Raw genomic sequence first — 26,311 nt, 5'->3', positions numbered from 1 at the left:
TTTCGCCAATATTGTATAACTCGCCATTGAAATCCGTGTGAATGTGTGACTCATAACTTCATACTTGTCCTCCGTCGCAACCATCATCATGTGCAACATCTTCAGCATCACACCTGTCAACAACAAAAAGAACACGACCAATAGTCCTCCCATACCATCGGTTGAAGTCACCACCACCACCAACAACAACAATATTAATAACAAGAATGACACCAGCAGTAATGCGGTCAACAAAAATCATAGCCTGTTCGAACTAAATCGAAAATACATTGAACAAGCCCAAAAGACGAAGATTAATAATGAGCGCAATAAATTTCTCTCGTCACTCAACGAGAAGAGGCTGCAACAGCAACAACAACAGCAGGAAGCGCCACAGCCGGAAGCGAAAGGGCCAGCACAATCCGCAGCCGCAAAATCCGGCCCCGCAGAAAAAGAATCGTCGCAACCGGCGGAGGCACTCGCAACCGCTAAGAGCGTAGCCGGCGTCTATGCCACCAGCGCTTCCAACAGCACCGATAACGACGCCGCCGCTCCCAATTCCAACAACGCTAGCAACATCAATTCCAACGCAAATGCAACATCGCCAACGCAGCAGCAACAACAACAACCACCACCAACCGTAGTCACCTCAACGAATAAACTTTCGCCGGGAAATATTTTCAAAAACTTTTTCAAGTAACTATTCTCTCCATATCTTTGTTTTGTGATTTTTGAATCATTTTCTGTTGTGCTTTATTTTCGGATGACAGAGTGTTCAGAGATTGGCGGCGTTCATCGTTGGCTCCTCTGAACCGGATGTACCGTGTGATATCTGAATTGTTGTTAACACATCCTCTTTATATGGAAATTATTCCGATTGAAACGTGATTAATGGAATGTTTGTAACAGGTCTAGAGGAAGCGACGGTGCATTCCCCTTCGGTCCAACTGCTTCGAATGGATCATCGTGAGATATGCGTATTTTGTTATCAATCGTAAGGCGGTATCTGTGTCATCAGTATCTGGTACTTGGAATAGCCAAGAGAAGGGAAAATTTTGATCTCTAATTAGTAGTGTAGCGCATATTTGTGATTCTTTAAATCCCTCAGTTACGTATTTTCCACGGTATTATTAACTATCAAAAGTGTGTTATGAAAACTCATATGTGAATATGTACGTTATGTGGAAGATATTGATTTGAAAAATGTATTGGAGGTAACCACTTTCCCTTCGATGGGACTCGAACCCATGACCCTACAGTACGCTAGACTGGTGTTTTAACCAACTAAGCTACGAAGGACCTCCGTCGGCCTTCGCAACCTAGCGGCTACTGAACGAGCTCGAGATTCCCAAATTGGACGCATAATCAAATCACTCGCAATCCATTTATCAAGCCAATACTTCCACATGTGTATTGTACACGTCCACATTAGAAGGGCGTGAGTATTTAGAATGTCTGGCGGCTATACACATTCTTCATCAGCAACGGTACTGATCAAGTGAGGTTGTGTAAGCTATTTGCCAGTCGGTCGTCAAGCTCAGACCCGACCGCATTGCGTAGGCAAGAGCACGCAACTCAAGTTCAGTTCAATCAAAGGTAATTGCCTATTTCCGGGGATTACCTTTGATTGAACTGAACTGTTACGTGATGCCAGTCTAAACGACCGACAACAAGTGGTACACATGACATCTTCATAAATATATGAAATTAACGTCCAAGTCGGGTGGTTTAATCCCCGGAAATAGGCAATTACCTTTGATTGAACTATCAAAAGTGTGTTTTGCTAATGAGTTGAATTAATTTTAAAATAAATAGCACAGAAATTTGTTTATTTCAATCGGTGGAATATGAGATACTGAGCCGGCCTTACAGTTGGGATCGATAGACGCATGACTGTCCATGATACATTCCTAAGATGCACAAAGAAAATCATTTACTCATTAATCGAACTTTTTCTATACTGCTTTTTATGGTCAACTTATTTATCCAAAATTGTGGAATGAAAAAGACGACATTAATGATTGGAAGATTTTCTTCGTATGAGTGGTAAATGACCTACATTCTCGTTGTTTGAATGTCGAGTGCCAATTGTGCTCTTTTTCGTCGTGAAGGCAGTTCTAACACGCAGATTTAGGGTCAAAAGCAGAGCCGTGTTTTACCCTAAGATGCGATAGATTCAATCAGTCGCGAAACAGCATGCGTTTCTAATGATTTTTGTTGATTCAAACTCGTGTGTCCACAACAAGAAAAACATTACCCATTACCGTCTACTAACAATTGTGATTTGGACCGCTAATGAAGTTATCAACAGAAAGCTTGTTGGCTGAATATAGATTGAAAAGCAGTAATAATTTGTAGCGATCCGGTTTTCCGCTAACAGTATTTGTAGAAATTTCCCTTCAATTCCCCTAATTCCCTAAGATGTGATGAACCTCAATCCCACACTCACCGCTTACTGCCTTTGTCCTTCATTTAGACCCCTGAGATCGTTCAACATTCCAGGAGTGTTTGAACTGAGTGTCGTGTGCCGCAACTTAACCATGTTAACTAAGATTACCATGTCCAGGCAGCTGGCTATCATCTGGTCAGTGTTCTTGATATGCTATCCTCAAACTTGATATGCGTATTCAAAACCTCGAGCGAATCATTTCTAACACTGAAATATGTTTTTGATCATTTGTTTTTCCAGATCCTTCGTGCCACCGACGCGCGACGAAGAGAGTGAAACTCAGCGGAAAGCGCACGCCAAGCGAGTCCGTGAAACGCGACGTTCCACCCAGGGCGTCACTCTGGACGAGATCAAGAGTGCCGAGCAGCTGGTCAAGAAGAAGAATTCCACCAACAGCAGTAGTGATGTAAGTAGTGGCCTCGGTAATGCCGTAGCCCTCCGTCGGCGCCGTCGACGGCCCGCTATCAATGGGCCGTTTATTTTTTAACTTTGCCCAGTTTTTGAGTTCGAAAGTTTTTGGTTTGGTGAAAGGATTTTTCGTTTTTATTTTTCCCCGTTTTGTGTTTGTTGAGTTCTTTTTTTATCAAATTGAGTTATCATGCCATTTATTACTGTCCCCTGTACGACGAGGGCCTTATTTTGTATCTCAAGTAAGGGTAAGTATTTTGTTAGCACATGGTCCCCAAAAAGGTAAAAAAAACAATCCAATCAGGCTTACGGAACATGCATATCAAACACTAATGTTATCGCTACGTGTACATCATCGAATGCCTGACAAAGTAACACCCTTGCTTGAGCTAAACGTGTATGGTCACAAATTGCCATTTGTTTCAAGTTTTTGTTTCGTTTGATTTTTTTATTCTATTCAAGAAGATAAGTATGAAGATTCATTATAACACTCTCAAATATTGTAACCGATAATCGCAGATGGAGAATAAATGTCCGTAATGTTCACAACTTAATAAATAAATATGTAGTTTTTTCGATGGTTTTAGTAAATTAGAAATAGGATTGTTAGTTTTGAATTTTGTTCTTTCTTACCTAAAAGCAATTACATTGAAGAAATTTGTACAAGTAGTCGGGCCTTACACTCAGCTCAAAGTAATCCTTTCGTATTGTACTGGATTATTGATTATTATTATTCTTTCCTCTGGACGACACTGGCCGTGTTTTAACCAATGGCGTTTGCTCTGGATATTTGTTTTGGGGTCAGCTAGTTATGATACACTTCGTATATTGAACACAAGCGAAACACATGTTTTTTTATCTATCCAGATGGCTATCAGCATGAAGATTACTATTACTTGGCAAGTTCATCCTAACCGTAACTAGGAAGGTTTTTTTTTTTTAAATTGTTTGGATCAGTTGTGTCTTATACTATTATTTGAACTATTTGTCAATATAAAATTTGATCTGATCGACTTTCATATTTATTGCAATAGCTATTCTAATCTTATCTTCCTCAATAAGTAATTGTCGGTCGCGCTCGTCATCGGTCCACTCGTATGATGCGAATGAATACTTCGCCTCCACAGAGGGAGAATTAAGAACGATAGCATGATCGCTTTTCCTTTCGCTTGATGATGCATTGTTTGAACTATCCGGATTCCGGCATAGTGTTTGAAAAACAAAATCGTAAGCGAGTTAGCTCGTGCATGAACCCTGGATGACAGATTTGAGTATGATTCTACCAACACTGTCCGGATAGTCGCCAACATAAGAGATGATCGTTTCGATTGTTTCGCATTCCTTTCCAATTTTTTGGGTTTTATATTGCCACTGCTCAACTATATCAAAAGCAGCAATTGGGACGAGCTGTTGCGAACCGAGGGGAACCTCCATGGATTCTGAAGGCAATTCACCAGGGGTTCCAACAGAAATGTTCCAGGGAGTCCGAAAGGAATGTTCAAGGGATTCCAAATCCTCCTGGGATGTTGACGGGAATCCTCCAGCGATTCCGACGGGAGACAATGACAATGAGAATCTTCTAGATATCCTCCATCCTCCAGAAATACCGTCGGGAAAGTTCCAGTGAATCTGACGGAAAAATTTCAGGGATTCCAATGAGAATCTTCTAGGAACATAATAATAAATGGAATACTTCAGGAATTCAGACAGGAATATTCCAGGAATTTCGACGGGAATGTTGCAGGCGATCCAACGGGACTGTTGGATTTCATAGGCAATGTTCCAGAGATGTAGAAGCAAATCGCCGAATGACTCCGAAGCAAACTGTCGAGGGATCCCGAAGCAAATCGTCAAGGGGCTCCGAATTAATCCTCCAGGGATTCCGTAAAGTATCCTCCAGTGATTCCGGAGGGAATCAGGGAGATGTTGAAGCAAATTGTTGAGGGATTTCTAAGCAAATCTTCGAGGGATTCCAAAGCAAATCATCGAAGGATTTTGAAGCAAATCGTCGAGGGTGGCCGAACTAAATTTTCGAGGAGTTCCGAAGCACACCGTCGATGCACATCGATGTATTCTGAAGTGAATCGTCGAGTGGTTCCGAAGCAATTCGTCGAGGAATTTCGAAGCAAATCGTCAAAGGGATTCCGAAGCAAGTGAATGAGGGGAAAACGTCGTAATTTCTAGTCATTCCAAAAAGTTATTCCAAGGCAAAACGTCGATAGATTTTTGATTAAAATATTCACAGGATTCCGAAGCAATTCGTTGAAGTATTCTGAAACAAATCGTTAATCGTTCCGAGATTCTATAACATTCCCCAGAAAACCATACCCTCTTGGTGCCCTAAGAGAGATGGCTAGGGTGGTGCCCATTACGGGATATGACGAGGTTTCATATGAGATTTCGGTCCATCAGTCAAATCCCGCAAATATATTTCCATTGCGTATTGCGCATTTTGTCTACAGCAATTAGTTGGCTGTATTCATAGCTGAGCTTTTGTGTAGGATTCTTATGCTATTTGGGCACCTCGAATCAATTAATGCCATTTGGCATATCAACGATTCGATGACTGTGTCTGGAACAAAGTTGAAAAAAACGGTCTAAGACGAATTAAGTACTGTCCATTTAATTCCACTAGTTAATTTTCGTTATCTTTGCAGATACGTATTTCGACCACAACTGTGTGGTCGTCTTCAGTGTCTTGTACTCGACTCGACTTGAAGAAAACAATCGCAACTTACACTATTTATACTACGCTAGGTACCTAATCTAATCTTATTTGCCTACTTTATTTACCTATACTGTAAATTACTTTTATTGTTTAGGTAGAAACTTGAAGAACCAAGAGCTGCCATTTCCTGATCCTTATTCAACAGCGCTGTTTGTACCTGTTGGTGGATTTCCAAACTCTCAGCTACATCGAGTTTCCATGGGAAGAGACATTTCTTAAGATTTTAATATTTGATGCCTTAATTGGGTGATTTTCCTTATACACATGCTCTGCTACCATAGATCTAAATTCGTAATGTAATCCCTTATCGTTTCTCTTTTCATATACTCACTTCCGCCATATGTTCCTTGAACCTTATATCTAATGATCTTTTTGTTTGGCCTACATAGATTTTTTCACATTAGGAACAACTTATCTTATAAACGCCTGCCTTATTCAACATTTCTACTTTATCCTTCGTTGAACCCAATAGAGACTTGAGTTGGTTGCTTCTACTGGAGAATACTAGATCGATGCCGAATTTCCTTAGTCGAGGGCGTAGCTGGTTGGTGATGTGTTTATCATATGGGACCGAAACTCTTTTCAGCGGCTCCTCTATCGGTGTCAGCGTTGTATGTCCATTTCGTCGTAGGGTCCTTTCCTTCTTGTTGATGATCGCTCGTATAGTCCTCTCCTGGTATCCGTTGATCTTCGCTGTTTCCAAGATGTATTGTAGTTCCTTCGTTTTCCTTCTTCGCTCAGGGTATCGTCTGCATCCTGTGGATCATGTGATGAAATGCTGCCATTTTATGTTGGTACGAATGGTTCGATGTATATGGGATGACTCTCATGGTGTTCGTGGGCTTCCTGTAGATTTCGAGGCTCAATGTTGTATTTGCTTCCCTGATGACTAGTAGATCCAAGAAAGGTAGTTTACCTTCTTTTCCTCTTCGAAGAGTAAATTTGATGTCCTTATGCACGTTGTTTATCGCTTCCAAAATCCTGGGTAGATCCTTTCGGTTGATGATGCTGAAAATATCGTCGACGTATCTCCACCACTTCTGGGGTAGTATTCCTTGTTCTTATAGGTTTGTTCTCCAGATTCGCCATGAACAGTTCGCACTTTAAAAACGGTGATAGCGGATTTCCCATCGGTGCTCCTTTCGTCTGTTTGTAGTAGTTGCCACGAAATGTGAAGTAGTTCTCCGTCATGCATAGCCTTGCCAGACGCTGCATGACGGAAAACCACATTCGTGAAAAAAAACCGTGAGAACAGAGAAAGGAAATACAAACAAATAGATGAAAGTGAAACTCGACAGCAGAGAAGGTGGAAATGTTCTTCTAAGAAGTCAGAGCAAATAAAGTTCACAAATACGAAAATAGTCTCAAATGTAATTCTCATCAAATATTGGAACAATACATTCCACTAAAAGAGCTTAATATATTTTTCTGACAAAGTTGGGACAAATCACAACTAAACATTTTATTGCCTACTTTCAGGCTTTCCTCTTGAGTCAAGACACAGAATCAACAAATAAAACAGACACAATATAGCACAAACGATACAGACTCGATCGTATATCTACAACTATTCGAACAAAATAAAACCAACACTAGAATAAGAGATAAGCAAAGACGCCATCTTGTTTCCAATCAAACCGTCAAAAGCGATATGATTCCGAAAAGTTCGTCCTTAAATAGTTTCTATAAACCTAAACAATCATTGAAAAAATGGTCCTTATTACTTTCACGCCGTTGACCGATTGACATGAATGGTCGTTTCTATACCAAAGCGAGGGGCCCTCCTTAGCCGTGCGGTATGACGCGCGGCTACAAAGCAATACCATGCTGAGGGTCGCTGGGTTCGATTCCCGGTGCCGGTCTAGGCAATTTTCGGATTGGAAATTGTCTCGACTTCCCTGGGCATAAAAGTATCATCGTGTTAGCCTCATGATATACGAATGCAAAAATGGTAACCTGGCTTAGAAACCTCGCAGTTAATAACTGTGGAAGTGCTTAATGAACACTAAGCTACGAGGAGGCTTTGTCCCAGTGTGGGGATGTAATGCCATTAAGAAGAAGATACCAAAGCGAACTTCACAGAAAAAAAGAATTTGCAATGAAACACTAAACGTATGCTTAAAAAAGCAGGTAAATTCATGTTTCAAAACATTGCATCATATGCTTGTTTGCCACACTCCGGGCAAACGCGTGATTTGAAAGAAGGCGTATTGCGTGATTCAAAAGAATGTATCACTAATTTGCCTTTTTCCGAGCAAATGCGTATTTTAAAACAAGGAATCAGGGCACTGCACGGACTACTGCAAAGAAATTAGAAAACAACAAGGCCAGTAAACGTCAAAATTTATAAAGAACGAAAGAGAAAGAGATTGTTTCGTGCAGTGCCCTATTCGTTAACGTAATGGTTGACCAGATGTCTTCGACTGCCGGCGAAGTACCACGATTTCATTAAGCTGTATGTTGCTGTATGTTGAAATTTGATATCACTGCTAAGTAACTTTTCAAATTCTAGGGGGTGGGTTTATTTTTTTACTAGGAAGGGCCAAGCCCCCCATAGCCCCCCTTATTTACGCCAATACTGAAAATGTTGTATAGAACGTTACGACATGATGCCCCATTGAATCTGTGGATTTTTGTAGATAAGATATCTTCTCCCTTAAAGACCATTTCCATCACTTGGTGCTTTTAGAAATGGCCATCGGTTTTACCGATCTTTCGGATCACCTTTCTCGCTTCGCGTATCTTGTTATGGACAATCTGTTTTGCGTCATCTCTGCTCGACCAATCAACTGAAAAGCAATAAACTGACCCAAACTGATTTTAGACCCTTTTGATTGGCAAACGAGTGACACGATGCGAATTTGAATGAAAAACCACACGTGATGCATTCCTTCAAATTTGCAAACGAATTTGAGAATGAATCGGCGAGATTTAAAAATGAATCTACCAACACTCGCATTCTGTAGAACTTCTGCGCGTCGTTCCTGGCCAAGCTGCCGCCTTTGATAGTTTCTTATGCCGATTAAGTTTTGTCGTTGGAAAACGTCTCATCCGAAGGTACTGGGTGTCAAACCAGAATCCAAAATTGGGGACCGTCACGAAATCATGTAAGATTTTGAACGTTAGTAGAGCCTTTATCCTTCGATGGATTTCTGGGATTTATATTCAAATCGACTCGGAATCTCCAGTAATTTATCAATTTCATTAAAACTTTTTATTATTTTCTATAAACCATTAAAAAATTCAATTGTAATCCTACCCAGTAATAATATCAGAACCAACCAATCCCGTTCATGCTTTCCCAAAACGGACATCAGAATGATGCAAGTTATGGGCCTTTTGACCCACCGTTTCATTTTCTGTGGGTTTCAAAAAACGTGTTTCGCCCTCGCGCGTCAGCTAAGGAACGTATGACTTGCTAGGTTAATATCCCTCAAAAACAAACCAGAAGCAGCTCGCGCGGGGAGCGGGCACGGAGTGCGGACAAAACAATGGCATTGGTGGCGGTCGCAGCATAGATGGCGGTGGTTTTTGCATCTGTAGCGGTTCAGGGGCAAACTATCGAGTGGTCAGCGGCACTTCAATGACATTTTCTCGCATGGTTATGGATCTTAAGTTAATTGTAAAGGCGCATTATTGAAAACAAATCGGTTCTTTTCAGATCCTCAATTTTATAGTAGAAAAGGTTGAACCGAAATAAATTTCCATCAAATTGCAAATCATCATCGCTTGGCGACAGCAGAAATTTGACTCGCTGTTAGTGCTGTTAGTGATTCGGAAGGCTCATTATTCGGTTCTTCTCAGGACCAACATTCTATACAAGGGAAGGTTAAGCCTGCAAGATTTGGTTCAAAGTGAAAATTAATCACTTGTCGACCTCAGAAAGTTGCCGTCCGTAGCAGAGTCAAGCGCGCTTGGAAGGGAGATGTCGCATGGATGACATCAGTATCTGTAATGTGAAATTATTTCAAGATTCTGTTTGGTTTTGTTGCTGTTAGTGTCTGGAAAACGGCTTTTTGGAAAATAATTTGGTTCTTTCCAGAACTACAATTTTATGGAAGAGAAGGTTGAGCCCAAAGTCATTATCGCTTAACGACTGCAGACAGTTGCCTTCGGCAGTAACATCACAAGCGCTCGTCGGAGGGAGATGTTGCAAAAATGTATTCGCATGGATGACATCAGTAGCAGCAATGTGATCTCAAGATCATGATTTCGTTGCTGTTAGTGACTGGAAAGACTGACTTTCCAGAACCACAATTTTATAGAAGAGAAGGTTAAACCGATACAAATTTTCTTCAAAGTGCTAATCATAATCACTTGGTGATGGCAGAATGTTTCTATCGGTAGCAGAATCACAAGCGCGCGTCAGAACGGGAGGCGGGTGGCATGACCGCCAAAGACGCCATCGTAGCGAAAGAAGCAACCCAAAGCTGCTTTCCCGCACGCGACCCATTTCGTTCGCAACATTCGGACTATCGGTTGCTTGTTTCGCTACGATGGGGTCTGCTGCGGTCGTGGTCGTGACAGCGCGGTGGAGTATATTTCTGCAACGGTGGCATCTGAACTAGGTATCTTAGACTGGGAATCAGTGGAAGAAGCTCTCAAATCCACAATTTTCAAAATGCAAGACGCTATAAAAATGTATTCGCATGGATAGCATCAGTAGCAGTCAAGTGAAATTTTCATTCAAGATTCTCATTCGGTTTTGCTGCTGTTTGTGATTAGGAAGACGCATGATTGAAAACAAATCGGTTCTTTCCAAGACCAACTTTCTATTCAAAAGAATGCTTAGTTACGAGTGCTTAGTTACGGCAGAAACATCGCAATGGTGTCCTTACGTTGTCCAACTTCTACCTTGCGGTCGTGTCTTGTACACAACCCTTCCTATTTTTTCTCAGCTGTCCTTAGTTCTTTGTATCCTTATCGGTTTTGACTTGTGGGTCCTGGCCTGTTTTTTTTAAACAAGTCGCTCTTTTGCGCTCTACGTCGAACCAATTTATATAGATTTGCTTGTGTCATACCAAGTATTTCTTTAGCCGTTGTACTGAAAGCCTTGTGAATTTGGAAGCGCTTTTCTCCGGCTGCATGTTCTTCGATTCGTTCGTCAAGATTAGCAGCATATTGCTCCGTAACGCCTTGGACCAACCATTGCTTTTTGTTTAGGCGTCCCATGGTTGGAACCGGCGATGATTTGAATTAAAGGCTCACGCGGCACTTTCATGCTACCAGATAATGATCATAATCAATATTTGAACCTCGGAAGGTCCTTGTATTGATCACAGATCTGTGTATTGATGACATTGGAAAAATAGCGATCGTCAATTGATTGATTTGATTGAGAACACAGCAAACGTGCGTACGACGGAAGTACAGACTCTATTTGATTTTAAATACATTCAGTTTTGGCAACAAAATCTCGGTTTTAGTAACAGAACTTTAAGTCGTATCAGTTTTGGTGTCTTCGTCGTGCATTTGAAAAAAATTAAAAGCATAAGAGCATGATCTTAATTATCAGTGTTATGAGCAAATCGAATGAGTGTAAGTGCCAAAAGATGTTTTATCTATACAAGTTTTAAAATTAGCATTTTGGCCTTAACGTTTTGGTCCAAGTCCAATCTGGTCAATGCTTAGTAGGAAACAATGGGACAGGATTCCTCGTAGAATGCAGCAGGTTGCGAGCAATTTGGAAAAGGATAAGTATACTTTAAGTATGATGCTATTTTCAACACTGCTCTATTTGAACTGTTTTGCTTCGTTGGTAATATAAATATTTTAAATGTGTTACCGACATCGAATGGGGTTTGTATTGCTTGGAATTATTCTATTGAATTGGAATTATAGTTCAAGCACCCTTTCATTGTGACCTTGACCTACATTGGAGGTTATTCACATCCCACCAACAGACAAAGCTGCGAAGCTGTCCTTGTTCTCCCGTTTGTGTAAATCAGTAACCTAAAGAACACGCCGCACACACAAGAATCATCCTTCACCAAACAAAAGCTAAACTCAAATGCTGCCTTACGCCCTGCTTACATGTACAAATTCCTTGTCCACTCGAACCAACAGAGCGACCCATCCGCAAGCTCATCCACAACAGCAACCACCTCAAGCAGTACCACTTCATCCACTCTCATCAACGATCGTGTGCCGTCGGTGGATGCCAGTTCCGAGGTAAGCAGCAAAGTTCCTTCGTCGTCGAGTAGCAGCAACACTTCCGCCGAGCAGCAAGTGTCCGCCAGTTTCACCATCAGCGCCCCGCCCTCTAGTTCTCTGCCGACAAATGCTTCCATCAAATCCCATCGGGGCGATGTGGGTGGCGGTGGCAGCGGTGGCGGAGGAGGAGGAGGCAGCGACACCGCTTCCGCCACAGACGACAGCAAGATCAGTGTTTCGTACACGATCACCACTCCGAGGCTTAGTAGCAGTGTCACGTCCGGTAGCAGTGATTCCACAACGACCGCCAAAGATAGCAAAAGCAAGGACAGTAGCGCCCCTTCGGTAACAGCGACCTTCAGCGTGCCTACTGCGGCATCCATCATCTCCTCCAGCAATACCACGAATAACAACAATCCTAACAGTAGTAACAATAATCTTTACAAGAAGACTGATTCGGACGACCTAACGAAAACGACGTCAACATCGACGAAGTCATCCGTATCGACGGCGGCAGGGGATTCATCATCGATTAGTACGCCAGCGTCGTCAACATCCGTGACGGCCACCATTCGGACGCCGGGTCCCTTCAGTGCTACCAAACGATCCCTGTTCGACATCGACAATGCTAATTCCCTTACCCTGGCGGAAAAACTGCGCCAGGAGGCCAACAAATACGCCGAGAGCGATAAGGAGAACTTCGTTAGCTCGAAAGTACCAACGACCGCCGCAACGGCAGCAACGACAACGAAAAGCAGTAGTGAATCAACCGCCTCGAATACGACCCCGGCTGCAGCCGTAGAAGGAACGGTACTGCTGCGGAAAGACACCAGTGCACCTTCGTCCCCGTTACATCACCACCATCATCAACCATCGGCTGCGGCTGAGCGGAGGCCCTCGTGGCGGTTGAAAGTGGACGGAGGTTCCAAGGTAAGTTGTTTTTGGTGTGCGCGAGCGATAACTGCGAAATCCTGCATGTAAAACTATCATAATGCTGTGCATTCGTATTGCTTTCGATTCAATTCCAACTGGTAATTAGGTTACTATACTGTCTCATTCTACTTGATTTACCATGTTTTAGAATATAAGTTTTCATTCGCTGTCAATTTTTTTTAGTTCAAACTTGAAGACGCATCCGCACCTACGAGTGCAGCTTCCACAAACACTACGAGTAGTATCGCCACTGCCCTGGATTCTTCCTCAAATAGTCGACAGCAGCAGCATCAAAATGAACTCAATAGTATTTCAATGTCATCGTTGGCTCAACGAAGGCAGAACGGTGACAGTAGCAGCCTTAACAGTAAGTAGCAACAACCCCTTTCATGCTATGAAAGATCTGCTAAGCAATGCACTTCATCAACCAACAGCATCTCGTCCGACGTCAGCTCCGGAACTGAGTTCCGCGGCAAGCGGTCTTCAAAACGACACAAGCCTGCATCTGAGAACCCGACCACTGAAGGCGGCCAGCGAGGAGAACAAAGAGAATGACAAGGAGAACGAGAACCGCACCGGTAGCACCACCAACAGTAGCACTGGTGCCCAAGCGACGCAGGCCGTGATCCAGAGAAGGAGGCGTCAAAAGCGACGCTCCACCGGGTTGGTGCACGTCGACATGGAGGTGAGGAACATTTTATGATACCTATATGACGTTTCTTATTCGGGAAAAGGTGTACTGAATTGGTTCGTTTTTCCTTATCTTTTATAGGATATTGATCCTGACCGACAAGATTCTCCTGTCGACGGTGAAGAGAAGGAGGTAAGTAAAAATTTGTTTATATTATTTCTATACATTTGATGGAAAGCAATGATTTTATTTGCGTAAATTGTAAATGCAACAAACTCTAATCATCTTCTAACGGACGGAGCATAAAATACTATTTATTCCTTACTTTATTTAAATTACAGATAAAAAAAATTCTCACTTCCATTACAAAGCACATTATCCAAAGTGTTCTCTAAAATTTACATTCCTTCGAACCACATAGCTTCATCGGACCATCAGAACGTTATATCAATATTCTAAAAAAATCGAGAAAATTTTCACCCTGAAAGGAGGCTTTCGAACCATTTGAAAGGAGGTTTTCGAGCCTCTCGAAAGGAGGCTTTCGAGCCTCTTGAAACAAAGCTTCCGAGGCTCTTGAAAGGAGCCTTCCGAGCCTTTTGGAAGAAGGCTTCCGAGCCTCTTGAAAGGAGGCTTCCAAGCCTCTTAAAAGGATTGTCTCAAATTCCGAACAATTTGATTCAAATTTCGAAAACCACTTTATATGGACTAAAATGCAAAATTTCAACGTTATCTTATTGTTCGACAATTATTCTGTCCTTGATCTGGACGCCTGCAATAATAATTGTAAGGCTTATGCAATAATATCGAAATGTTTCAGACATGTTCCGGCCGGAGTCATCATATTGAACTGAAATAGAAACATAAACATGAATTGTAATAAGTAGAAATCAAATAACAAATTAATTACTTACCGAATCAATCTGCACCATCTGCAGCATTTTGTTTTGATCTCGTTAGACATACACGTACAGTAGTAGTAGTCAGTTATGAGTTACCACTCACTTATACACTATTGCGTACCGCTGTGAACAATCAAAAGTTGCATGCAAGAAATTAAACGGAGATAGGAATGTAGAAGAGTTAATATATACACAGATCGTACGCCTAAGAAGATGACTCGTCAACCTTTATAGTTCCTTATGTACAAAAATTCAAATAATTTAGGGACAAAACAATATTGAAAATCACCTCAAACTGAATACGACATGCAATGAAAAGAATCAATAGAGACAAAATGATGCCATCTATGAGTCCATGGGAAGGGAAACGGTATAAATATTGTCCCAGATGCCAATGTAAAATCAGTTATCAAATCGTGATCAAAGTGAAATATACTCCATCCAAATCGTTATTCCAGTGTTCTTATTCGAAACCGTGATTCTGCAGCCGTGAACCATTGCCGGTAGTAAACCGTTGCCAGTACCAGTGACGAAAAGTAGTGCGAAAGGTGATACGCGAAATTAACCCTTAACGACCCGGGACCTAAAACTTTCATCGTTGAAAATTAGGTCGACGCGAAAACATTTGGCGCTGTAGACAGGATGCCTTCGACATTCACCATGGAACAGCTAGTGCTGCGACGCTCCGCAGTGGAAGGAAAGTTGAAGCGGTCCACGACACGAGTGAGCAAGCTCAAAACGGACACGGTTTCCATCGACGAACTCAACGCTGAGCTCGATAACTTGCATCTTCTTTGGCAAGACTTTCGAGACCTGCAAATTTCCATTATCGGCCTCTGTGAGGATGCCGAGGCCATCGAAAACCACCTGGATTCTGAAGCCGAGCTCGAAAAGCGGTATATCTCGCTAAAAGCCACCATCACGCAGTTTATACGAGTGACCGCTAATCGAGACAATCTGCCGGGATCATCGCCAGGAGTTTCAAATTCGGTTGCCAGCCCGGAATCGAATGCTACGCTAGTTCCCCCCGAGCTACACCTTCCAAAGGGAATCCTCCCTACCTTTTCGGGAGACTACGGAGTGGAATTCCTTCTACGACCTGTTCGTCAGCTCCGTGCACAACAATCCGCGACTGACGAACGCACAAAGGCTGTTCTACCTGAAAACGTACACTACGGGAAGAGCAGCCGCCCTCTTGAAGTACATCAAGGTCGAAGATAATGCCTACGCCGGAGCCTTGGACATTCTGAAAAGCGCTTCGATCGGAAAGACCAGATCGTTAATCATCATATTCAACGGTTCTGCGAAATTCCGAGCACCGTTATTCCTTCGGTGAACAGCCTACGCAAACTTCACGAAACGGCCGACGACGTCAAGCGGGCATTGCAAGCGATTGAACGTGAAGATCGAGACTGCTGGTTAATTTACCTTCTCTTGGCTAAGGTAGATTCCGAAACCCGACAGCAGTGGTCGGATAAGATCGCTTCAAAGCAGACGCCTCCTAAGCTGGAGGAATTTCTGGAGTTTCTCGAGCAACGAACCTATTCGTTGGAAACGGCTCAAACTCCGACCTCAAAGCCAACGCTGAAGCATTCCGCTAAGCCGCAACCGCGGAGCTCAAGCTTCGTCAGCACCCACGAAGAACCGAAGACTCCCACAAAGTGCTCCGTCTGCAACGAAGGCCCGCACAGGTTATACTATTGCAAACGTTTCCAAGAAATCCCGGTTGCTGAACGGATTCGTTTGGTCAACCAGCTAGGCCTGTGCAAGAATTGCCTCTGTGCGTCCCACGGCAAAAATTCCTGCACTGCTGGAGACTGCCGTAAGTGCAAGAAACGACATCACACTCTTCTCCATGAAGGACCGCCGCTAGTATCTATCCCGCCACAGGGCAGTCAGCTCTCATTCGGAGTCACCAGTCAACTCTCGTACAACGATTGTTTTACCTCAGTATTTCTCGCCACCGCCGTTGTCGTTCTTGTCGACGCAAATGGTCAACAGATCCCCGCCCGTGCTCTATTAGATTCTGCGTCGCAAGCAAACTTCGTCACGGCAAATCTCTTGAAGAAGCTGGGGTTGAAGACACACAGAATAAACTTGCCGCTTAAAGGAATTTCCGGATTAATGACCAAGATTACCGAAGCCGTCAGGGTAGACCTGAAATCACGAATTTCCGACTACAACATCCGAATCGACTGTGCAGTTTTATCCAAGATTGCGGATCCTATTCCGCACCAATTTGCCGACATTTCTGACTGGGAACTGCATCCTGGCAGACCGTTGGCGGACGAAAGGTTCAATATTCCCGGCGATATCGATTTGCTGATTGGAGCCAGCGTTTTCTACGACCTGCTTCGATCGGAACGCGTGTCACTAGGACCAAGCAAGCCAATCATTCAAGAGACCGCCCTAGGTTGGGTGGTAGCCGGATTCTTCGAGTCAACCATCTCCGCTCAGAAGGGACCAATGTGCTTTGTGTCCAGCATCGACTCTGAAGAACCATCGCTAAGCAAATTAGTCGCAAAATTCTGGGAGATCGAAGATTTCAAACCAAGCAAGCACCTGACGAAAGAGGAGAAGTTTTGCGAGGAACACTACACCCAAACTACAGTCCGTGATGCAACTGGACGCTATGTGGTGAAGCTTCCCTTCGTACTAAACCCAGCGGCAATCGGGGAAACCGGTTACGCTGTATTGGCCCAATTCACTGCGATGCAAAGGCAGCTACAAAGAGATCCGGAGAAATACGGTCTTTACCATAAGTACATGGAAGCTTTCTTGGCAGCCAACCACATCTCAAGGATTCCCCCGGATCCAGATCATCCGAAGATCATCTATGTGGCACACCACGGAGTCACCAAAGCAGACAGCAGCACAACGAAGCTTCGTGTAGTGGTCAACGCTGCACAAAAATCATCAAACGGCCTGTCACTCAACGATTTGTTGGCAACCGGTCCCATCGTGCAGGACACGCTTTACAACCTGCTCATCAACTTCCGTTTGCACGCCGTTGTGATTACGGGAGACATTGAAAAGATGTATCTGCAGATACGTGTAACCGAAGACGACAGCAAGCTCATCCGAATGCTGTGGCAGGAGCCAGGACAACCGCTGGCTGAATACGGAATCAACACCGTTACATTTGGCATGTCTTGTGCGCCGTATCTAGCCACCAGAACATTGAACCAGCTAGCAGAGGATGAAGGTCACGAGTTTCCGCTAGCAAAGGATGCGATTGAAGACTTTTACGTCGACGATCTACTATCCGGTGCTGCCACACGCGAAGAAGCGATCGAGAAGCGCCGTCAAGTTTCCGCCATGCTGCAACGAGGAGGTTTTGTCATCCGAAAATGGGCTTCCAACGACAAGGAAGTGCTGGCAGAGATACCTCCAGAAGACCAGGCAGTGAATCCTGTCCACACAGTTGACTGTCAAGACACCATCAAGACCCTTGGCATTCAGTGGCAGTATCGGGAAGATCTCCTCACTTTTAAGGCAGCGTGCGACCCCATCAAGGAGTATTTCACAAAACGTGAGGTACTCTCCACTATTGCCAAAATTTTCGACCCACTTGGACTGATTGGTCCTGTAGTCGTCATAGCAAAAATGCTGATGCAGGAACTGTGGAAGATCCAAGTCGATTGGTCGGAGCCGTTGCCGAACCAGTTCAACCACCGGTGGCGAACGTATTTAATGCACCTACAAGACGTCTGGCGAATCAGGATACCTCGTCGCTGCATCGGCATCAGCGACCCAGTGCAGTATCAGCTTCATGGCTTCTGCGATGCTTCGCTTGAAGTCTACGGTGCAGCTGTCTATCTCATTGCCATTGACGTGAACGGCAACTACAGCTCGTGTCTGCTCGGCTCGAAGTCTCAGGTGGCACCGATAAACAAACCGTCTCTTCCTCGATTGGAGCTTTGTGCAGCAGCGTTATTGGCTGAATTAGTCAAGGCCATGAAAGCATCACTTCGAATTCAATCCATCGAACAATAGGGCATAGCGACTCAACAACCACACTAGCATGGATCGCCGGCGACCCCGCTCGGTGGAAAATATTTGTAGCCAACCGGGTAGCTGCAATCAACTCCGTCATCCCAGCATCGGATTGGAGACATGTACCAACAAAGGTGAACCCAGCCGATCTTCTCACGCACGGAGTAGCACCATGCGTACTAGCAACGTCTAAACTTTGGTGGCATGGACCAGACTGGAAGGTTATCACCGACACTCTAATCTTGCCGAATATTACCGCAAAGGAACGAGAAATTGTTGACAACGAAGTTCGACGTCAGCAGCCGATCCTCGCATATATTATGACGACCAGTGACGTGATCGAGGATTTGGCTAACCGATTTTCGTCATACTACAAGCTAATCCGGGTGACAGCGTGGATAATCCGATTCGGAGAAAACTGTCAACTCGAACGCAGTCAACGGATTACTGGGCCTCTATCAGTAGCAGAAGTATTATCAGCGCGAAATCTCTTAGTCCGGTATACGCAGCACCAAGCCTATGCTGCAGAAATAACGGCACTGGAAAAGGGACTACAATTACCACACCGAAGCAAGATTCTTGCTTTAAGTCCATTTATCGAAAGCTCTCTCCTCAGGGTGGGCGGCCGACTCGCCAGATCTGATTTGGAACATAATGCGAAACATCCATTAATCATCCCGGCGGAAAGCAGACTAGCAACCTTAATATTCCAACATGAACACATCCGCAACCATCATTTGGGACCAACCTCGTTACTTGCTTCCGTCAGGTCCTTATACTGGGTTCCACAAGGCAGAAAGTTGGCGAGGAATACAGTTTGGAGGTGCATCCCATGTCACAGGAACAATCCAAATCGTGGAATGCTACAGCAGATCATGGGACAACTTCCACAACAACGGCTAACTCAAGCACCACCATTCTACCACTGTGGAGTGGACTATGCGGGACCAATCACGTTAGTTGAGAGAAGATGTAGAGGCTCACCAACAACGAAAGGCTACATTGCCATCTTTGTATGCTTTGTAACTAAGGCAGTCCACATTGAAGCGGTTTCAAAACTCTCCACCAGGGCTTTCTTAGCAGCTATGCGGCGATTTCTAGCTAGAAGAGGGCATTGCGGACACATGTACAGTGACAATGGCACCAATTTCACTGGCGCTGTCAACGAAATGCGCAACTGGTATCGGAAGATAAATTCATCCGAACACAACAATCGGGTGGCAAATTTGCTATCAACGGGTGGAACGCAATGGCACTTCAACCCACCTGGCTCGCCGCATATGGGAGGACTATGGGAAGCAGCAGTGAAATCAGCAAAACATCATCTCAACATCGTGTCACGAAATGCTCGTCTCACATTCGAAGAGTTTGCTACGTTGCTCACTGAGATTGAGGAATTCTCAATTCACGTCCCATTTCACCAACTTCAAACGACCCAAACGATTTGCAACCACTTACTCCGGGACATTTCTTGATTGGGAGACCCATAACAGCAATCAACGATCAAGATTACCAACCAAGCTCCGACGAACCGTACGATGTAAGATTTCGCTACATTCACGATCTGCGTCAACATTTCTGGGATCGCTGGAGCAAGGAATACATCCCAGAGCTTCAAATAAAAGGCAAATGGCATCGAATGACCAACCTGGTGCACGAAAATGATCTGGTGCTGGTGAAACATTCGAAATTACCAATAAATCAGTGGATCATCGGAAGAATTCTTCGTCTGCATCAAGCACCTGACGGAAACCCCAGATTAGCAACCATAAAAACATCAACCGGCGAGATTGTCCAGTCCATCCATAATCTGAGCAAGTTACCAGTAAGTCCTGAAAATTAAAACATAAATTTTGGTGGGCGGCATGTTCCGGCCGGAGTCATCATATTGAACTGAAATAGAAACATAAACATGAATTGTAATAAGTAGAAATCAAATAACAAATTAATTACTTACCGAATCAATCTGCACCATCTGCAGCATTTTGTTTTGATCTCGTTAGACATACACGTACAGTAGTAGTAGTCAGTTATGAGTTACCACTCACTTATACACTATTGCGTACCGCTGTGAACAATCAAAAGTTGCATGCAAGAAATGAAACGGAGATAGGAATGTAGAAAGAAGAGTTAATATATACACAGATCGTACGCCTAAGAAGATGACTCGTCAACCTTTATAGTTCCTTATGTACAAAAATTCAAATAATTTAGGGACAAAACAATATTGAAAATCACCTCAAACTGAATACGACATGCAATGAAAAGAATCAATAGAGACAAAATGATGCCATATGAGTCCATGGGAAGGAAACGGTATAAATATTGTCCCAGATGCCAATGTAAAATCAGTTATCAAATCGTGATCAAAGTGAAATATACTCCATCCAAATCGTTATTCCAGTGTTCTTATTCGAAACCGTGATTCTGCAGCCGTGAACCATTGCCGGTAGTAAACCGTTGCCAGTACCAGTGACGAAAAGTAGTGCGAAAGGTGATACGCGAAATTAACCCTTAACGACCCGGGACCTAAAACTTTCATCGTTGAAAATTAGGTCGACGCGAAAACAAAGGTCTTGTAGGGGAAATTGCGGCAAGCTCGCCATATGGGGCACGGCAACTAAAGATGATTTTGTTTTAAGTGATCATTATATTCACATTATTATTACGAGGAATGGCTCACAATAAAATATAAAGCATACAACGCATTTTGACAACCTCACTTGTCCTTGAAATATTGACTTCCGAGCCTCTTGAAAGGAGGCTTCTAAGCCTCTTAAGAGGAGGCTTTCTAGCTTTTTGAAAACAGGCTTTCAAGCATCTCGAAAGGAGGATTTCGAGCCTTTCGAAAGGTGGCTTCCGAAGCTCTTGAAAGGAGGCTTTCGAGTCTCTTGAAAGGAGGCTTTCGAGTCTCTTGAAAGGAGGCTTTCGATCCACTTAAAAGGAGGCTTCCGAGCCTCTTGAAACGAGGCTTCTGAGCTTTTTGGAAGAAGGCTTCCGAACCTTTTGGAAGAAGGCTTCCGAGCCTCTTGAAAGGAAGCTTCCGAGCCTCTTGAAGGAGGTTTCCGAGCCTCTTAAAAGGAGACTTCCGAGCCTATCGAAAGGAGGCTTCCGAGCTTCTTGAAAGGAGGCTTTCGAGCTTCTTGAAAGAAGGCTGCCGAGCCTTTTAAAAGGAGGCTTCCGAGCCTCTTGAAAGGAGGCTTTCGAGCCTCTTGAAAGGAGGCTTCCGAGCCTCTTGAAAGGAGGGTTCCGAACCTCTTGAAAGGAGGCTTCCGAGCCTCTTGAAAGGAGGCTCTTAAAAGGAGGCTTCCGAGCCTCTTGAAAGGAGGCTTCCGAGCCTCTTGAAAGGAGGCTTCCGAGCCTCTTGAAAGGAGGCTTCCGAGCCTCTTGAAAGGAGGCTTCGAGCCTCTTGAAAGGAGGCTTCCGGGCCTCTTGAAGGAGGCTTCAGGCCTCTTGAAAGGAGGCTTCCAGGCCTCTTGAAAGGAGGCTTCGAGCCTCTTGAAGGAGGCTTCCAGGCCTCTTGAAAGGAGGCTTCCTGAGCCTCTTGAAGGAGGCTTCCGAGCCTCTTGAAAGGAGGCTTCCGGGCCTCTTGAAAGGAGGCTTCGAGCCTCTTGAAAGGAGGCTTCCGAGCCTCTTGAAGGAGGCTTGAGCCTCTTGAAAGGAGGCCTGAGCCTCTTGAAAGGAGGCTTCCAGGCCTCTTGAAAGGTGGCTTCCAGGCCTCTTGAAGGTGGCTTCCAGGCTTCTTGAAAGGAGGCTTCCGAGCCTCTTGAAAGGAGGCTGCCAGGCCTCTTGAAGGAGGCTGCCAGGCCTCTTGAAAGGAGGCTGCCGAGGCCTCTTGAAAGGAGGCTGCCAGGCCTCTTGAAGGAGGCTGCCGAGGCCTCTTGAAGGAGGCTTGCAGGCCTCTTGAAGGAGGTTCCAGGCCTCTTGAAGGAGGCTTCCAGGCCTCTTGAAGGAGGCTTCAGGCCTCTTGAAGGAGGCTTCCAGGCCTCTTGAAGGAGGCTTCCAGGCCTCTTGAAGGAGGCTGAGCCTCTTGAAGGAGGCTTCCGAGCCTCTTGAAGGAGGCTTGAGCCTCTTGAAGGAGGCTTCCAGGCCTCTTGAAGGAGGCTTCCGAGCCTCTTGAAGGAGGCTTCCAGGCCTCTTGAAAGGAGGCTTCGGAGTCTCTTGAAAGGAGGCTTCCAGGCCTCTTGATAGGAGGCTTCCAGGCATCTTGAAAGGAGGCTTCCAGGCCTCTTGAAGGAGGCTTCCAGGCCTCTTGAAAGGAGGCTTCCAGGCCTCTTAAAGGAGGCTTCAGGCCTCTTGAAAGGAGGCTTCCGGGCCTCTTGAAGGAGGCTTCCAGGCCTCTTGAAGGAGGCTTCCAGGCCTCTTGAAGGAGGCTTCCAGGCCTCTTGAAGGAGGCTTCCAGGCCTCTTGAAGGAGGCTTGAGCCTCTTGAAGGAGGCTTCCGAGCCTCTTGAAAGGAGGCTTCCGGGCCTCTTGAAGGAGGCTTCCAGGCCTCTTGAAGGAGGCTTCCGAGCCTCTTGAAAGGAGGCTTCCGAGCCTCTTGAAAGGAGGCTTCCGAGCCTCTTGAAAGGAGGCTTCCGAGCCTCTTGAAAGGAGGCTTCCGAGCCTCTTGAAAGGAGGCTTTCGAGCGTCTTGAAAGGAGGCTTCCAAGCGTCTTGAAAGAAGGCTTCCAAGCGTCTTGAAAGAAGGCTTCCGAGCGTCTTGAAAGGAGGCGTCCGAGCCTCTTGAAAGAAGGCTTCCGACGCTCTTGAAAGGAGGCTTCCGAGACTCTTGAAAGGAGGCTTCCGAGCCTCTTGAAAGGAGGCTTCCGAGCCTCTTGAAAGGAGGCTTCCGAGCCTCTTGAAAGGAGGCTTCCGAGCCTCTTGAAAGGAGGCTTCCGAGCCTCTTGAAAGGAGGCTTCCGAGCCTCTTGAAAGGAGGCTTCAGATTCCGAGCCTCCGAGAATAAAAAAAAAACTTTTGAAAGGACGCTTTGGAGCTTCTTGGAACTTTCCTTGTCAAAAAGACGATTCCCTTGCTTGAGAGGTTCTTGAGCACGATGTTGCGTACACCATCCTTCACCGGTGATTTATTCGCTTTTAACTGGTGGATAATGGTACGAACTTCTTTAGGTTTGGCGTATGTGCTACCATCGTTGTTTCGGTCCAGGTGCCGAGAAATCTCCTGTACGGACTCATCTACAGCTATATTGGTAACGTAATCACCTGGCAGTGTATTCAAGTGAGCGTTGGCAAACTTTTCGGCTAGTATACCTGCTTTTCCCATAGGTGAGGCATTCCACGGGGGCATGTCAGTCGATCCTGAGCGACCATTTCGAAAATATTTGAAACTCTGCACAGTTTTTCAATTTCATCTAAATCGTCATTTTTCGATATCAAATCTTCATATTGAGTCACGACTAACTTTTCAAAAGGGTGTATGTGAAAATGGTTCAAAAATATTTAAAAAGCTGCACAGCAAAAACGGAATGTTCGATTGTTATGATTTTTCAGCAAAGTTAGACAACTAAATGGTGATTCTTAAGAAAATGTGCACAGTAAAAAAGAAATTTTTTTGCCTTTAAAATATCATTTTGTCACAAAAACTCAAATATCTCAAAACCCTATCTTTTTTCGAACGTAATTTTTTTAGGAAAACGGTCCATTATATTAGCTATCTACCATAAAATTTGGTGATGGTAAACTAATAAACAAAAAAGTTATGACATTTCAAACATTTCACAATTTTCACATTTAGTAAAAAAATTTTTTCTGTGTAAGTTATTTCGAGAATTGCAGTTTGATGCAGATTTTATTGTTAAGGGACGTGATTTAAACAAGTTGTTTTCATGATATTTTGATTTAATTATTCATAGCATCTATAAGAAACTTAGACACGATCCAGTGTTGTGATCAAAAGTATTGATAGTGTCATAATTTTCATTGCACGTGACTGACGAAAAATTCTTTTAATAGTGTTGAAACCTGTTGATAATAACGTTGATAGAAACATATCAGAAATGTTATTTTAAGACAAAAGCTGCAAAATCAAAGATTTATATACACGTGTACGTCTATAGTTTACCTGCAAAAATACCTCTTAGAGAATAGACTTTATGATCGGGAGGAAACGGGTATCTTCAACAACAACAAATGCATGATAGGTACATACCATGACAATGCTCACGAAAAAGCAAAAAATTACTACTACTAAGGTTGTTAAAGATCTTATAGTAATTTTTCTTCAGTCAAGCAAATGAGACCAAACTAGTCAGTAAAAACTTAAAAGTGATTTTGTTTATTGAAATATTACGAACAACATGAGTAGCCGCTTTCTCAACTGTTGTAGGCCGTTTGATGGAAAAAAGTGTTCAAAAGAGTTACGAAATCTCACCGAAAGCACCATAGATAAACTGAAAGCGACTGGTTATGCTCCAATGTCCACATTGAATACAAATTTACGCATTTGCACGTCCTGCCGTCTAAACGTTGACAAAAGAGCAATCTGTATATCATCGGTTGAGCAGAGCGCAGGAAGTTCGAAAACGACAGCAGCTGAGGAATTGCCAGATGTATCGACAACAACTGAGGAATTACCAGAAGTATTAAGTGCTGAGAGCCTTGCCACCGTACCATCAGCGAAATCTGTTTCAACAAATCAATCGGAAGATGAGTGTATCCAAAAGGTCAACATCGAACGCTTTAACGAGGGCATAGCTGGGATAAAAGTGACTCCGATTAAATGGAGTAACGTTTATTACCCGGAGAAAAAATACCGTGAAATAAACGAAGCTGTACGAAGAAACCTCTTCAAATTAGGACCTGATGATGTGGAAAATACAGACTACGATGAGGTAATTATAAATATGAAGGAAAGGTTCTCGAATGCAGCCACGACAAGGAAAGAAAAATTATTGATTTTGTCGATGCTGCCAAGTTCGTGGTCTATTCAGGATGCCATTGATGAGTTCAAAACCAATAGAAATACAGTAAAAGAGGCAAAACAATTGAAGAATAACTGTCTTTCAACCAAAAATACTAGGTCTAGTACTGCATTAACAGATGAGACAAAAGAAATAGTAGTTCAATATTTTGAAGATGATGAAGTAAGTCGAGCTATGCCTGGTCAAAAAGATTATGTATCAGTAAAAAAAGATGGAAAGCGTCAAGCAATCCAAAAACGATTAATGATGACGACTTTGAAAGAAGCGTACACACGCTTCAAGGAAATTCACGATAATATTAAAATAGGAACTATTGAGAAATCGACTGTATATTTTTATTTCGATTTTAAGGACGGCTACGCAGTCTTGAATTATTGAAACAAGATGTTTATTTATCCGACGTTTCGACACGGGGATGGTGTCTTCATCAGGGGAAAAATACGGTATTTGTTCCTAGTCTATTGTTTAGTCTAACATTAACTGTCTGGTACGGATTTTTCTGGTACATAACTTCGAGAACACACAATTTCAAAAACATTGACACTAACAGATAACGCGAATTTTCTTTCGGATACCGCCTCCAAAATCCGTACCAGACAGTTAATGTTAGACTAAACAATAGACTAGGAACAAATACCGTATTTTTCCCCTGATGAAGACACCATCCCCGTGTCGAAACGTCGGATAAATAAACATCTTGTTTCAATAATTCAAGACTGCGTAGCCGTCCTTAAAATCGAAATATTAAAATAGGTTTTTCCTCATTTGCAAGCCTTCGGCCAAGGCAATGTAAGCTTCTTTCCAATTCAGGAACACATAATGTGTGTGTGCACAACCCATGAGAATATTAATCTTATTTTACATAGTTTGAAAAGAATCAATTTAACAAAGGATATTAAAATGTTAACTGGTAGTCTTTTGTGTGAAAATACAACATCAAATTGCTATCTACGATCTTGTTCGGATTGTCCAGATTCTTCATCATTGGAAAATACTTTATTCGCTGAGTTTGAAGAAAAATATATTGATCAGTTATCATTTGAGCAATGGGTGACCACGGATAGGTGTGACATAGAAACTATTGTAAAACCTGTAGATGAGTTTGTGTCATATTTTTGCTTGAAATTAGAAAGTTTAATCCTCACGATTTCATTAAAACAGAACAATCCAGCTTTAAAAATACGAAAAATACATTACAAAATGGTGAATTTTTAGT

At 43.5% G+C, this 26,311-nt stretch overlaps 1 protein-coding gene across 13 annotated transcripts in view; it reads left to right on the top strand.

Moving 5' to 3' along the window:
* LOC134209197 (protein phosphatase 1 regulatory subunit 12A) overlaps positions 1 to 26,311 on the top strand; it is a 285,951-nt gene that overhangs the window by 158,984 nt on the left and 100,656 nt on the right. For 11 of the 13 annotated variants that reach the window (XR_009978727.1, XR_009978728.1, XR_009978737.1 and 8 more), the window contains 6 exons: positions 106 to 675; positions 2,669 to 2,834; positions 11,631 to 12,647; positions 12,834 to 13,017; positions 13,085 to 13,335; positions 13,423 to 13,473. Coding sequence is in view for 1 of the 13 variants with exons in the window: in XM_062685190.1 (XP_062541174.1) it covers positions 106 to 675; positions 2,669 to 2,834; positions 11,631 to 12,647; positions 12,834 to 13,017; positions 13,085 to 13,335; positions 13,423 to 13,473 (2,239 nt within the window). In the remaining 12 variants the exon portion in view is untranslated. The remainder of the gene's footprint in view (positions 1 to 105; positions 676 to 2,668; positions 2,835 to 11,630; positions 12,648 to 12,833; positions 13,018 to 13,084; positions 13,336 to 13,422; positions 13,474 to 26,311) is intronic. The other 2 variants (XR_009978733.1, XR_009978738.1) reach the window with 2 other exon arrangements.

The sequence above is a fragment of the Armigeres subalbatus genome, chromosome 2, assembly GCF_024139115.2.
Source record: "Armigeres subalbatus isolate Guangzhou_Male chromosome 2, GZ_Asu_2, whole genome shotgun sequence".
Classification (NCBI taxonomy): Eukaryota; Metazoa; Arthropoda; class Insecta; order Diptera; family Culicidae; genus Armigeres; species Armigeres subalbatus.
The sequence above is the reverse complement of the archived record's forward strand: the minus strand, read 5'-3'. Positions and strand labels throughout refer to the sequence as shown.